This window comes from Nannospalax galili, unplaced genomic scaffold, assembly GCF_000622305.1.
Source record: "Nannospalax galili isolate Female #2095 unplaced genomic scaffold, S.galili_v1.0 scaffold1149, whole genome shotgun sequence".
NCBI lineage: Eukaryota > Metazoa > Chordata > Mammalia > Rodentia > Spalacidae > Nannospalax > Nannospalax galili.
Genome location: NW_008359817.1, coordinates 472,196 through 486,823, shown reverse-complemented (window position 1 = coordinate 486,823; position 14,628 = coordinate 472,196). Strand labels below are relative to the sequence as shown.

General features: G+C 40.7%; 1 protein-coding gene across 2 annotated transcripts in view; it reads left to right on the top strand.

Moving 5' to 3' along the window:
- The window catches only part of Bbs9 (Bardet-Biedl syndrome 9), a 530,763-nt gene that overhangs the window by 453,758 nt on the left and 62,377 nt on the right, over positions 1–14,628 (top strand). For both annotated transcript variants that reach the window (XM_017795755.2, XM_008823689.2), the window contains one exon: positions 1,312–1,534. In XM_017795755.2, the coding sequence (XP_017651244.1) occupies positions 1,312–1,534 (223 nt within the window). The remainder of the gene's footprint in view (positions 1–1,311; positions 1,535–14,628) is intronic.

The following is a 14,628-nucleotide window of genomic DNA, read 5'->3' as shown; positions in this document are numbered from 1 at the left end:
AAAAGCACTTCAATTTCAGCATATTATATAAATTATACTAATAATTTTACCATGTGACATAGTTGACTTTGAGGTTGGGCATTGGGTAAAAAGTCCATCAAAATGTAGGCCCCAGCGAACTGTTCAGAAATGAAGTGTTAGGGACTAATATTTAAAATTCCATCAAATTGACAGGCCTGGTGGCACATGCTTTTAATCCCAGCACTTGGGAGGCAGAGGCAGGTAGATCTCTGTAAGTTCAAGGCCAGCGTGGTATACATAGTGAGTTCCAGGACAGCTGGAGCTACAGGGAGACCCTGTCTCAAAAAGACCACCACCACCAACAAAAAAATACAAACTAAGTTCATTTGATTCTAATCTGTGGGTCTTGGGCAGCCTTTGGGTGAAAATGGAGTCACAGTGATACAGTAACCCAGATTTTGCTTGTGCTTCCCTTGTATATTGCTTAGGACCTTTAGGCCCTCATAAGGATCTTACCCATTATCTTTGGGACCCTCCATGATACCTAGTGGGAGCTTCTTACATACTGCTGCTGCTCTGTACCCTTCATTCCTTAGCAGTATATCTGAACCTGCCTGTGATAGTCCTCTGGTGCTAGTCCTGTGACAGTGTTGAGGTTCCAATGTTGTAGCATTGGTGTTCCTAGAATTGTAGCATCCACGTGCTAAGGTGACACCACACTTCAGCAGATCTTCACTGTAGAAACACTCTTTCTGACAACAGTGGGATAAATGATCATTTCTGTATGTCACTGTCACTTGAGAGGGAGGTGGTACTAAATAGGCCCTTATTTCTCACAGACTCATTCTTGAAACTAGCTCTTTGGGCTTCTGTTTACAGCCTAAGGCTCTGTCACAAGCAGTGAAACACCAGGATCTTCTCTCCACTCTACTTGCCCCCAAGATATCCAGGGGTTCTGGCTGGGCCAACTCCTCTTCGGCAGAAATATAAGACAAAACAAGTGACATTCCTGGCAGTTTCAGCCACTAGACCATCAAACAGGCTTGCACTGGAGATTAATCATATTATTATTGGTCATTCTATTCCTAGTACAGAGCAAAACACTTCTCACATATCAACTAATTTAATCACTTCAGCCTTTGGAGGAGGCTGCCAAGAGGAATTAGTAGCTCATTCAAGGGCAAACAGCTGACAGAGGTAGAATTCAAAACTAGGCTGTTCTGGTGTATGGCAGGTACCAGGTCCTTTTCCAGCACTTGAATGTAAAGATCTTCTGTATGACTTGGTTAAAGAAAAGGGCCACTTGCTCATTGTCTTTTGTACAAATTCCACATTGGCTTTTGCATGCAGGGCTGGGAAGAAATGGTGGATGCTGCCATCGCCCATCTATTGAAAACCTGCCTGTCAAAGAGTTCCAAGGAGCAGGCTTTGAGCCTCAGCAGCCAACTGAACATACCCAAAGACACGAGCCAACTGAAGAGACACATCACCTTGCTCTGTGATCGATTAGCCAAAGGTGGGCGTCTCTGTGTGAGCAGCGATGCTGCAGCCTCACAGGCCATGGTCATGCCAGGTAAGAACCCCGCCATGCTCCCTAAGGACAGTGTTCTCCCCAAATTATAGGCAGTGCCTGTGGCTGTACTGGGGGCTTATATTTCATATTAAAGTGTGATAGCCCAGAAAACTGCATTCACGTTTCTCCTCAGATATCACAGGGTAACCACTTGGATAAATATTCTTGGGGTATTTGCTTGCTAAACATTTCTAGAATGGTATGTATTTTTTCTTGTCTCAGCCTTTAAATGTATGATCCATTTTGTTTTGCTTCTAACCAATAAAAAGAGGATTAAAGAATAAAACTGTTTTTAAGGAAAAGTTTTGCCAAATGTGATCTCGCAATACCGTATTTCATGAAATGTAAATAGCACGATACAAGGGGGCTAATGTGATCCAGATGAGTCAGGTCCCTTCTGGTGTTTGCCTGGGCTATAGTCATTGGAATAAGGGGCAAGTATCCGAAGGGAAGATCTCGGATCAGAGAGATGAGCTGCCATCAAGATAAAGACACCCACAAGTCAGGGGAGGAAAGATCCAGTTTGCCCCATGTGATCTGTAATTGATGGTCATGGGCATCTAGTCCTGCCTTCCCACAGTCTGTCTGAGCAGCCAGTTGCTCTGCATTCAGGTCTTTTAGAAGCCCCAAGTCCAGTTTCCCTCATCATAACCTCTCTAGGGCAGCTCCATGAGCATGACACCAGCAAATTCATTCAACATTACAGCTGTTTATTTTTCCTAAAGCAAGGACCATAGTTTGGAAGTGGCACAACGCTCTTCCTTTTTTTTTTTTTTTAATGTGTCTTTTGTTCTTTGCTGTTGTGTTCTTTTCCCCCTCAATTAACATCCTTAGAGGTAAAAGGGAATGCAGGTGAAATCTTCAAAAGATAAACATGGAGACAGTGTGGCATAATCTACTGAGCACATGCTCTGGAGGCAGGCTGCTCAGGGTTTGGACCTTGCCACTGTCCCTTGTGACTTAGCTGACCCTGAGTATGTTACTTTTCTTTCCAATCCTACTTTCTTCCTCTGGATGGTAAGTATAATGATGCTTGCCTTGTTTGTAAGGCTTTCTGTGTTGGTAAAGCACTCTATTAGTCACTTTTCTGTTGCTGTGATAGAAACACTGACCCAAGCAATTTATAGAAGGAAGAGTTTATTTGAGTTTACAGTTCCAGGGAAAGTACAGTCTGTCATGGCAGGGAGGCATGATGGCTGGAGGGGGCTGGAGCAGGAGCAGCAGACGTGAAGCTCTCACATCATCACGCAGGCACAGGAAGCAAGAGAGTAACTGGAGCTCCGGCAACACTTAAGAATTCTCTAAGCCCACCCCCAGTGACATGCTTCCTCTAGGATAGCCACACCTTCTAAAACCTCCCAAAACCGCGCCACCATGTGGTGACAAAATGTCCAAATACTTGGAGCCTGTGGGGGACATTTTCATTCAAACCATCACAAACACTCAACACAATACATGGAATAGACACACTGAAAAGAACATAAGCTATAGTTATTATTGTTTGTTGTTTCAGGTCTATGTATGATCCATTCTCTAAATTTATGAATGAGAAAATGGTTGCTTTGTGTTCCTGGGATTCCATATTCTATCATTTGAAATTTATTTATTTATTTATTTTTTTACTTTATACACAGAATCCAACTTTTACTTCAAAAGAATATTTCTTAGCCTATAGGAATAGAACGCCTGTCCCAGTGAGACAGCTCTGCTGTGATTTGCTTTACATGTGCCTTAGTGTTATATCTTCATCACAAGCTCCCAGGTGTTCCTCTTGACCTTTACTCTCAGTCCTCTGTCTTCCTTTATAGGAACATTTTCCCAAGTTAGAAATATCAAGGCCTAATGAGATAGTATCTGAACTCTCTTTACTCTAATTGGCCCAGAGTATATGTGTCTTTCTACCTGCCAGCTACAGGAAAAGTTGCAGGGTAGGGTTGAAGAAGGGTGGACCAGATGGGCTCAGCGACCCAGACCTATGGGTGTGATGGTTAGTTAGCGTTGCTAATGTGACATGATCTAGAACCACCTGAGAGGTGGGCCTCTAGGCATGCCTGTGCAGAATTATCTTATTAGGTTAACTAATGTAGGAAGACTCCTCTCAACTGTGAGCCAGACAGACGGATCCTGGACCATACAAAATGGAGGAAGTGAGTGAATCACTAGCATTCATCCCTCCCTGTTGGTGATTGTGGATGAGCTGTGACCAACTGGCTCCCATCACCTTGAATTCCCTGTGATGAACTTACCCTTGAACTGTGAGCCAGAATAAACCCTTCCTCGAGTTCCTTTTCTCAAGGCATCTTATCACATCAACAGGAAAAGAAACCATGGCAGTGGTCTCCTGTCAGCTGAGGCTGTGGCAGCCCCGGCCTTTCTGTGAACCCTAGTCTGAGCAGAAGCCCAGAAGATCCCTTAAACAGGATGTGGAAACTGAGCTATTTTCCTTCAAGTAACTAAGCAACCAGAGGGTTGTATCCCTATCTAGGATTTGGGACATTTAAGGTGCAATGCAAACGTTTTGGATGGAACAGAGGAAAGGGTAAGAGGAGGAAGAAAGAAATAAAAAGAGGAAGACAGGAAATACATTTGTTTGCAGCTCAGGAGTACATGAGCCATGCTGAGCTCTTCGTGCCTGTCTGGCTGAGAATGAGGACACTGAGGCTGTACGTGCTGGAGTCATCCTGTTCACTTTTACCTACTGACAACCTGCTTTTCACCTCTGTGGTCCAGTGAATCTCCTTCCCCCGCTCTGGATCTAATTGCAGCTTACGTGCTTGTGAGAAGCTGTGTTTCCTCCCCTTTATCATCAGCGTGCTCACTATCACCTGTAATAGTTCTTTCCCAGAACTCAAGATTTTCACACACTTTATTCCTGTACTTAGCTCATCCTTGAGGGAAAAGAGACATGGAGCATTGTTGTTAGAAAACAAGCAGGAAAGGCAAGCTCTCTTGTCCAGCTTTAATGTGGTTACTAGAAGAGTTAGGTATAGAATGCAGATCTCCTGGCCAACTTTTCTTCACTCTAGACCATACAGACTGCAGCAGTACAGCCATATTTCTACAGAGCTCCTCCTCTCCTTTCTGAACTCTTCTCCGTCTGATCCTCTCTCTTCAACTGGGAGGAAAGGGCCAAGAAGTAGGTTCGAACAGTCCCTCTTCTTTTTCATGAGGACACACCTTCCTAGCAAAGGTTTATCAGATATCTTTGCTGCTTAATTTTTATTTTCTCCATAGATTTTATTATCACAGAAATAGTAAGAAATTCCATGAGGTATTTCTGCTTCCAGATGATAGCTGTGTAATTTACACTGCCATATGGCTTTAATAGTTGCTTCAGAACCTGCTGGGGCGCAGCAGCATATTACAGTGGAGTGCATTACCGGACACATAGCAGATGGGCATTTTTCACACACATAATCTTATTTTAAGATTTGGACAAGAGCTTAGAAGTCATTTGGTTTACCTCCCTCTCATAGCAGCTGAGGTAACGAAGGCCTGAGAAGTCAGTGACCAAGTGGTTAGTATTAAAAGGCAGGAGTGTGTGTAATTTTACCATGTTCCCTATTAAAGTGCAGATGGATAAACATCTTGGAATAAAACCCCTTTGGTCTTTTCTATCCTCACAACTTTATGAGCCCTGTACTCTTGATGTGCCCTTGCTTTGCTCCAACGAAGGCCACGATGACAACATCCTCCCTGGAGGCCAGAGTTGAAAATCTTCCCCGCTAGGCATTCACTTGTGGCTGTCTTTGCCTCAAGTTTCTTCTGCTTGACTTTACCAGCTCATGGTCAGACATTTAACATTTTCTGGGCAAGTTCTTTTATTGAAGAACCATCAAACTTACATTATCTATACCTGTAGCTCTGGTGGCTACTTCTTTCTGCTGGGGATTCTGGCTTACAAGGAGTTCATTTTCATTAATAGCTTTTTCCCAGCCTCAGTTCTGTACATTCTGCTCATACAGAGTCACAGAAGACCACTGTGTAGTGTCTTGTTTTATTTTTAAATCAACTGTGAGTGATTTATTCATCAAGCTGGCTTCTCATGCATATGCGTCGCTTGCTTTCCCCCGTCCAGTGCCTAGGCCTGAGAGGCTTGCCTTACTTTGCCAGAAGCTTCCTTTTATGACTTGAGTGTCTAGAAAAATATTTAAATAACCCCAATTACAAGGAAGATTGGAACTTCTCAAGTATATGTTCACAACAATCATATATGAATGGAGCTAATTCATCATGCTGCAGAGTAATCATTTTTACCTCAAACAGGAACTTTTATTCGTATCCTTTATTATGTCTTTCTCTTCATTTCATCTATTGATAAAAAGTGACCTGGAAAGGGATAGTCTTAAGGTAGACACTAGGAAGGCCAGTGCTATGGGTTCTGCCATAGGGGAGCCAGAGCAAACTGGACACGGATAAGAGGCTTGAAGACAACCGAGGCCTGGCCAGAGTGCCACAAGTCAATGTGTGCATCATATGATCAGAGACTCGGAAGTCATTATGGCCCACTGCTTCAGCTGTATTTTATTTGGCCTTGACCGATTTGGGGCCAAAAGAAAGCTGAGAGGTGGTGGAGGAAGCAAAGAAAGTCTGATAAGTAAGATGAGCCTTTCCTGGCTGTGGATCAGAAAACTTGTTATTTTGAGATGTGGTATGGATCACACAGGAAATCGTATTTTGTGCATCTTTATTGTTTTAAATGGGTGGGAGTACAAATATCAGCATGGAGTACAATGTTAAATAAAGCACCCCGCTTACCTTTTCAGGAGGTATTTAAGTAAAAATATCATCATGGAGTACAACTTTAAATAAAGCACCTTGGTTGTCTTTTCAGGAGGTATTTAAGCCTCCTACTTTAGTATTTATACTTAAGTTAGTGACATTTATGCTTTAAGGATTTAATGTTTTGAGACTACTTCCAAATGACTCATTTCAACAGGGTTTAAATATAATCCTCTGAGCACTCATGAGATGTTTGATAAGACATTTATTGTTTACTTTCATATTGTCAGCCTTTCATATTGGTCTTAAACTTTGAATTTTTGTAAGTTCAAAGTCTTCCATTAAGGAAATGTAGATGAATTCTGTGCAGGAAGAATGTCAGAAAAAATTATGAAATAGCTTCTGAGCCTTTTTTTTCTATACAGAATATTACACTTTGTGCATCTTTTAAAAAGTGACTTTCGAAGTGGGAAAATACTACTGTGAAGACTCTTGTCAGAAGTGCACCTGTTCCAAAGTTAGTTTGGTCCTTACCAGGTCTATGGTATAGAATATGTTTCTTAGCCTGTGTGTTTCTTGTTTTCTCAACTTGTAAACAGAAGTGATAATGGTACTTTATTATAGAGTTTGCCAAATTGAATGTAGTAACACAAGGAAAATGCTAAGCAAGTACCTGACACATTACAGATTCTAACTATGCTCTTCCATGAAGAATAAGAAGAAATACTAATGTAAAATCCCAAAGCCTTGTAGAGGAATTTTACCAAAAGATTCTTGATTTTAATTTGAAGATATAAATAAGATATTAAATAAGACATTTATAAAGATATTAAATAAGACATTTAATTTGAAGATATAAATAAGATATTAAATAAGACATTTATAAAAGAAAGAATGTAATTTTGTAACATAGTATACTTATTTTTGTAATGAAAGTGTACATTGGGCATAATCCCTATATTGATAAACAACGTCACTACTTACCCATTGCATTGTCACGTCTTCATAGGCACACCGTGCAGTTCCTACCAAACCTTCTAAATTCTGCCTCTTCTGCCTTCTCTCTCTGTCTGTCTCCATATGTGTCTGTGATGTCTTACTCAAGCTACTATAAGACTACTCAGTCTCTGCTTCAATTTACTCAGCAACCCCTCTCCAGCCATGAACATCCTATGTCAACCTACACATTGATTCTAGTTGTATTCATCAGAGCAATAGATGACAAAAGCTGGATTCATAGATATATAGATAAGAATCTCTCTTTCTTTCTCTCTCTCCCCCCCCAGCATTAAAGATATCTGCTGAGTGTCCATTTACTCTCTACATTTGAGACAAAGTTGACACTTTCTTCATTCATTCCTTATTTTTTTATTTAAAAAATTTAAACTGGCACACCAAATAATGGGTTTTATTAGGACATTTTCATAAACATATGTCCTTATACTCTGTAATCATCCTCCTCAATTTCTATAAAACACAATATGAAGTTAAAAATTATTTAGGGTAAGTATAAAATTGCACAAATGAATCAGATAAAGGAACGAGGCAAGAAAAGGAATAGAGGAGAAGTTAAATAAATGAAAGGAGTGAAGAAAATGTTACAGAGGAGAAAAGAGCAAGACATTAGAAAAAATGAAATGATTGCCTAGTAATGAAAAAGTTTAAGAACAAAATTTGACATAAGAAACAGAACAAAAATTTAAAGTTTAAGAGGAAACTTTTTAAATAAGGAAAGACCAAAATACTACTAAATGTAGGGGATGGAAGGAGAAAACATAGGGGCAAAGGGGGAAAATAGAAATGAAAGAAAAATAATGTTGCCTCTGAATAGAAAACAAAGCGCTAACTTCATGAAGGGAGATTACAAATAAAAACATTAAGATCCAAAGCGTACACATATAGTTCTTTTTTTTTTTTAAAGGACATTATAAGGGTCAAAAAGAGCGAGAGAAGATGTTAGAGAAGATGTTATTCTTTCTAGTTATTCAGCAATTGGAGACTGCAGTTCTATGTATCAAGGAGGGGTGAATTGAACTGCAGATTCTTGTCTTTAGTAGCTGTTGTTCAATCTCTACAAGGGGCAGATGTTCCCCAGAACTGGCTTCCCTGTAGCAGTTTTCCTTCTTTGTGTACGAAGGGCTTCTGGGGCCTCACTTAGCTGCTCATTTTGTGGGCGAGGCACATTCTCTCACCCTGCTGAGATTCATACCCTTTGGGATGGCTGTTTTAGTTGAAGGGTGTTTACTAGATATGCTGGGAACATGGGAAGAAAACATTGCACTGACATCAGTACAGAAGGGGCCCAGCCTTTGTAATCTCAAGACTTCCTGAGTATTAGTCACCTTATTAGAGGGATGCAGCAGTGAGTGTCGTGTACACCCCGGAGATCAATGGCAATGAAGGACAGACAGGGGCTCCAGAGTTTAACCCACTGCTGGCCTTGGGCTCAGACCTATCAAATCTGGGGTCATTCTCTGTTGATCAGGTATGTACCTGGCCACCAAGGGCAAAGCTTTCTTTTCTTATGCTTTCCCAGTCTGAGCCCAGCCTCCTGCCATCACTTTAGCTTGTTAATATCTGGCCCTCCTCCTCTACACAGAAAGTCTCTCTCCGGGGCTCCTCTCACTCAAGGGCTGTAGCAAGGAAAAATGCAGCTTCCTGGTATATAGATATTCCCTGATCATGGGCCTTTGGGGTATCTCAATTATGTGTTTGCACGTGTGTGTGTGTGGTATGTCTTTGCATGTGCATGGTAGTATGCACTCATGCATATACATGTGCAGACCAGAGGTTAACATTGGGTTGTCTTCCTTAATCATTCTCCATCAAATTATTTGAGCAGACAGAGTATCCACTGAGCCTAGAGCTCATCATTTTGGCCAGGTTAGCTGGCCATTGATCTCCAAGGCCACCTGTCTCTGCCCATCACCTGCACTAGGGTTACAGATACTCTTGGCCATGCTTGTCTTTTATGTGTTTGCTGGAACCTGAACTCAGGTCCTTATTCTATGCTGCAAGCACTTTAACCACTGAACCATCTCCATCTCCCTGGCCCATCAATTTTGAGCACTAGATTCTCTCTCAAGATGGTCCCTGGCCACTGCCTTTCAATTCATATAGCGTGACAAAATGATATTTCTTTCACCACTGACCTGCCACTGAAGGAATGACTGTCTCACCAAAACCTGCAGTGGGTTTGGTCTTGCGTGGGCTCCTTCTAAGGGGACTTTCCAGCTTTTTTCTGCTTACTTTTTGGAAGCAGCTCTTCCCTTCCTCCCAGTCATGAAACTATGTGGCTGAGGCTGTGTGCAGATTAATTCTGCACTGAAAAATCAGAGAAATCTCAAATAACTTAATCATGTGCCTTTGACCCTTAGAACAACAAGACCAAGCAACCCAAAAACAATAGGCAGAAAGAAATAATTGAGATCAGGGTAGAAATTAATGAAAAAGAAACAAATACTAAAAATCAATGAACAAAGCTGGTTCTTTGAAAAGATAAACCCATCCTTAGTATTATTTATCTCTCCTTCCTTTCTCTTCTTCCTGTGTTACTTTCCCTCCCATCTCCACAGTTAAAGTACTCCCTGTTTTTCCCATTTCCCCTTTGAGAGTGCCCATGTCCTGCTAAGTGAAGCTTCCCTTTGAGTTGTATGTCAAAGTAGTCCAAGAGACTCCTCAAATAATATAGGCTATTGCCATAGCCTGTGATTGTCTCCCAGAACTTGAAGGTAAGACCCTGTTGCTGAAAACACCATACACTTTAAACACAGGATTTGGAGAAACTGAGCTGAAACTGACCTGGAAGACTCTAGTAATACACTCAATAGGAAGAAATCCAAGCATGGTATGGCAAGTACCCATGGTTGGGGAACTCATAGACCAGGCAGGAGAACCTATTAATGTAACTTCTTACTATATTCTAATTACTTATCCTTATATTCACAGATTAAGTGTAACTCTCACCACTCATCAAAGAAACTTCTTTTTGCAACAGATGGAGATGATTACAAAGTTTCATAACTCTTCAAAATGCAGAGAGTAAGGGACTATGTGGTGCCTAGCCCCAACTGATACATCTGTAATGCGACTGCTATACCCCAGGCTCAAGGAATATTTCAAAAGAGGGGGTGGAAAGATTGTAAGAGCCAGAAGACCATGACACAGGCTGCTAGACAGGGTCTTTTAAACATGATAGGAAGCTGCACCCATGAAAGCTTCACAGTGTGGTTGCCTGGATGAGGCCTGCATAATGACAACACTAGTTGGCATGCCAGTGTGAGAGAGGTAAGTTTCATAAGGTCTCTCCTCTAGACGAAGAGCTATAGGCAATCAGTGGATACTGAGGGAGGCAGATTCGGTTTTCTCCAGAGACTAGTTCTAGGCCAGTCTGTTCTACATAGTGAGTTCCAAGCCAGCCAGGGCTATATAATGAAACTCTGTTTCAAACAAGGAAAAGAGATGAAAAACGAGAACAGAAAAAATTATTGTAGGTCATCATTGTTTTTCTGGGGAATCCCTCTTAATCCTTTGATCTATCAATGATTTTCTTTGGAAACGTATCATGCTATCATTCCTGTCAATGTTATTCTCATCCATATCAACAAGACTGACTACCAGATTTTCACTGGCTCTGTATATGACAAGAGTTCAATAACACTTTAACTGTATTAAATCTTGCATAATTTGTAAAATTATAGTTTCTGTGGCCCATTTGTGTCATATTTGCAACAGTCTCCAACTGCCAGTAAACTGAGCAATGAAATGCTGATAGTGAGCAGAGACTGACCTAGGTGAAGGGCAGGAGGCTATGTCATAGACCAGTTTTATAAATGGTCTGTTAATCTTTCATTGTGTGATGACTAAACCAGTGGCATAGTTAAAACTGCCTTAAGGAGGAGGCTCTGCCTACTCTCCCCTAATTATGTATAACAGAATTGAGAACGTGTGACCCTCTGACTCTGCATGTGCGAATGTGGGGTTCCAAAGCAGTGGAAAGTGGACAAGATGAGCTAGTTAAAAATTGGTGCTGTACAATGGTAACAGTGTGCACAAGTCCCATGCAAGCTCAAACCAGAAAAAAAAAAAATTTCCAGTCAGTCTTCCTTTGTCGTACTTGGTGCGCCGTTTTTCCCAGTAACATAGACGACTGTTATAAAAAGGCACAGTGATAGAAAATACCAGGAGGCAAAGTAATAATATGAAAAATGGTGGTAGGAGACAAAGCTAAGTATTCATAAGTAGGGAAAATGAATGTTTTTCAAAAGGAAGTGAGTTCTTAAAAGGGCAATGATCGTGTGTTTATAGGACTTGTATTTTAGTTTTGATATGCTACTCCAGTGCCCGCACAGGACACTGTAGAAATGTGTGCACTGGCTCATGGATTCTGCCTCCACCCCTCTCTGCAGCTCCTTGCTGAGCACAGGCCAAGTCCTGTAAGCTACTCCAAGTGACGGTTCACCTTGTCAATCCAGTGAAGTCATGCACACAGATCACAGGAGTATTTTCTGGCATTCTATCATGAACACCCTCATTCCTTCGTTTCTTTAATACTAAGAATTGGTCCTGTCCCCCTCACATCTGTCATTTCTAGTTTTTGTTACTCTTCATTCTTTTTTTTTTCCTGTGCCTTGACTGTTGTGGTTTCCTCTTTATGCTCCCTAGACAGTCTCATTTGCCTGCCACTGAATTCCATGCATTTCTTGGTTTGTACCCTTTATCTTTTACTCAGACATCAAAACGACCTGTCAATAATCTCTTTATCTTAAGATTCCCCCTCCCTTTTTTAAGAGCTACCATAAAAAAGTCATAAATATTCCTATCCGTGTGATAGTAAAAGAGTAGAAATAATCTAAATATCCATCAACTGATGAGGGAATGAATAAATGTGACATACTCATACAGTATTCTTTATTTTTTAATATTATATTTATTTTTATGTGTATGAATATATTGCCTGCATGTATGTAAGAGTACCTCTGTTGTGCAGTGCCCATGGAGGTCAGAAGAGAGCATTGGATCCCCTGGAACTGGAGTTATAGACAGTTGTTAGCCTCCATGTGGGTGCTGGGAACTGAACTCGGGTCCTCTGAAAGAGCAGCCAATGCTCTTAACTGCTGAGCCACCTCTACAGCCCCAATAGAGTATTCTTTAATAATAAAAAAGAACTTAAATATTAATATATGCTGCAATGTGGGTAAACTTTGAGAATATTCTAGAGAGCCGTCACAAAGACCACTCATTATATATAATTCTAATTATATAAAATGTCCAGAATCATGGGGACATGAAGTGACTTCCTAGAGTGAGACAGGGGAACCAAACAAGCAGTGATGACTAATATTCTTAGATTTTTGGCAATGATTGTATGCACAATTTTGTGAATGTATTAAAATGAGTGACGGTATAGTTTGTTTGGTTTTGGTTTTTGAGACAAGGTCTCACTGTTGCAGCCCTGCCTGGCCTGGAATTTGCTATGTAAACCAGACTGACCTTAAATTCACAGAGATATTTCTGCCTCTATCTCCCGAGTGTTGAGATTAAAGGTGTATGCCACCATGCCAGGCTGTAGGTATAGTTTAAAAGGGTAAATAATACCATACATGAATTAAATCTCAATGCAGTTACTTTTTTTATTATTTTTATTTTATGTGTATGCATGTATTGCCTGCATGTAGGTAAGTGCACCCATGTCGTCCAATGCCCACGGAGTACAGAAGAGGCTGTTGGATCCTTGGGGATTGGCATTATGGACAGTTGTTAGCTGTCATGTGGGTGCTGAGATTTGAACCTGGATCTTCTGCAAGAACAACCAGTGTTCTTAATCACTGAGCCATCTCTCCAGCCTCTGAAGTTACTTTTAAATGCCTTTTCAGGTAAAGATAAGCAATGTTCATTGTGCAAATTTAGAAAATTCCAATGGGCAAAATGAAGACTTAAAAACATCAATAATCTAAACACTGAAATTTATATAATCCCAACTATATATAAATTTGTTAAGTGTGTATATATGTGTGTTCTTTATGTGTGTTTTTGTTTTATAAAAAATAATTTCAATTGTTTTTTAGCTTAAATTATCTTGCTTTTTTTGAATTTCATACTTGAGTATTGTATTTGCATTATTTCTAGCCCCCAGTCCCCCTCTGACTCCTCCCTTGTCCCTCCATCTCCCTCTTAATTTCTTGTCCTTTTTTGATCATTACTATTGCATATACATATATTTATATATAGTATATATGTATATGTAATAGTAAATATATATGCATATGTATAGTTTATATATATATATATATAATGCATTCAGTCCATTTAGTCATGCTCCTTTGTATATGCATTTAGGGCTGCCCATTTGGGATTTGATAGCCTCTCAGGAAGCTAGTCCTTGGAGAAAACCAATTCTCCCTCCCTCAGCATCCATTGATTGCATATAGCTCTTCACTTGAGGTGGGACCCTGTGAAATTTTTCCCATCCAAATGGGCATGTCAACAGGTTTTGTCCTGAACGTTTGTTAGACTACCATACTGAGGTGATTTCATGGGTGCAGCTTCCCTACAGGAAGGTCTAGAATGCCCTAACTAGCAGCAAGTGTCTTGTCCCTCTGGCTCTTACATTCTTTACACTCCCTCTGCTGTGATGCTCCCTAAACCTTAGGTGTAGATGTTGCATTGTAGATAGATCACTTAGGGCTGGACACCTCACAGTTAATTGTTCTTTGTCCTTAACCAGTCATAAAACTTCATAATAGTTTCCGTCTGTTGCAAAAAGAAGCTTCTTTGATGATTATTGAATGAATACTTGTCTGAATATAAGAATATGTATTTAGAATGTAGTAAGAAATTATGTTGGTCTAGGAAAGTGACAGAAGTAGGTTCTTCTCTAGGTACTATGTCCTCTCCAGCCATGTGTACTTGGCTATGTTTACAGTGCCATGCGTGGATTCCCTCCTATAATTAGTCTCACCGAAAGATACAAAAGTAATATACCTAATGCCATATGCCCTTCACCCAGGGTCCTCTAATGGTGGAATCTGAGATAATTATAATACAGTATCAAAAGTAGGGATCATTGTGGAAGAGGGGGCAGGAAGACTGTAAGAGCCAGGTGTGGTGGATGACCACCAGGAAGCAGAGTTTTCCAGGTGGCTGGGAACTTGCTCATATGAACTTATAGCAATGGTGAGAGCATGCACAAGACCCATAAAATTCAAACCAGACAAAAACCCAGCATAGAAGTGGAGAAGTGGGTAAGAAACCCCGACCTTAGCCCAGGAACTATTGGCAAGTAATCTCTGCTGGGTGAATGAGAGTTGGTCTTCTTTAAGGCTCCAGTGATTGGACTCATACTGAGGGACATTTAGGGACACAAACTTGAC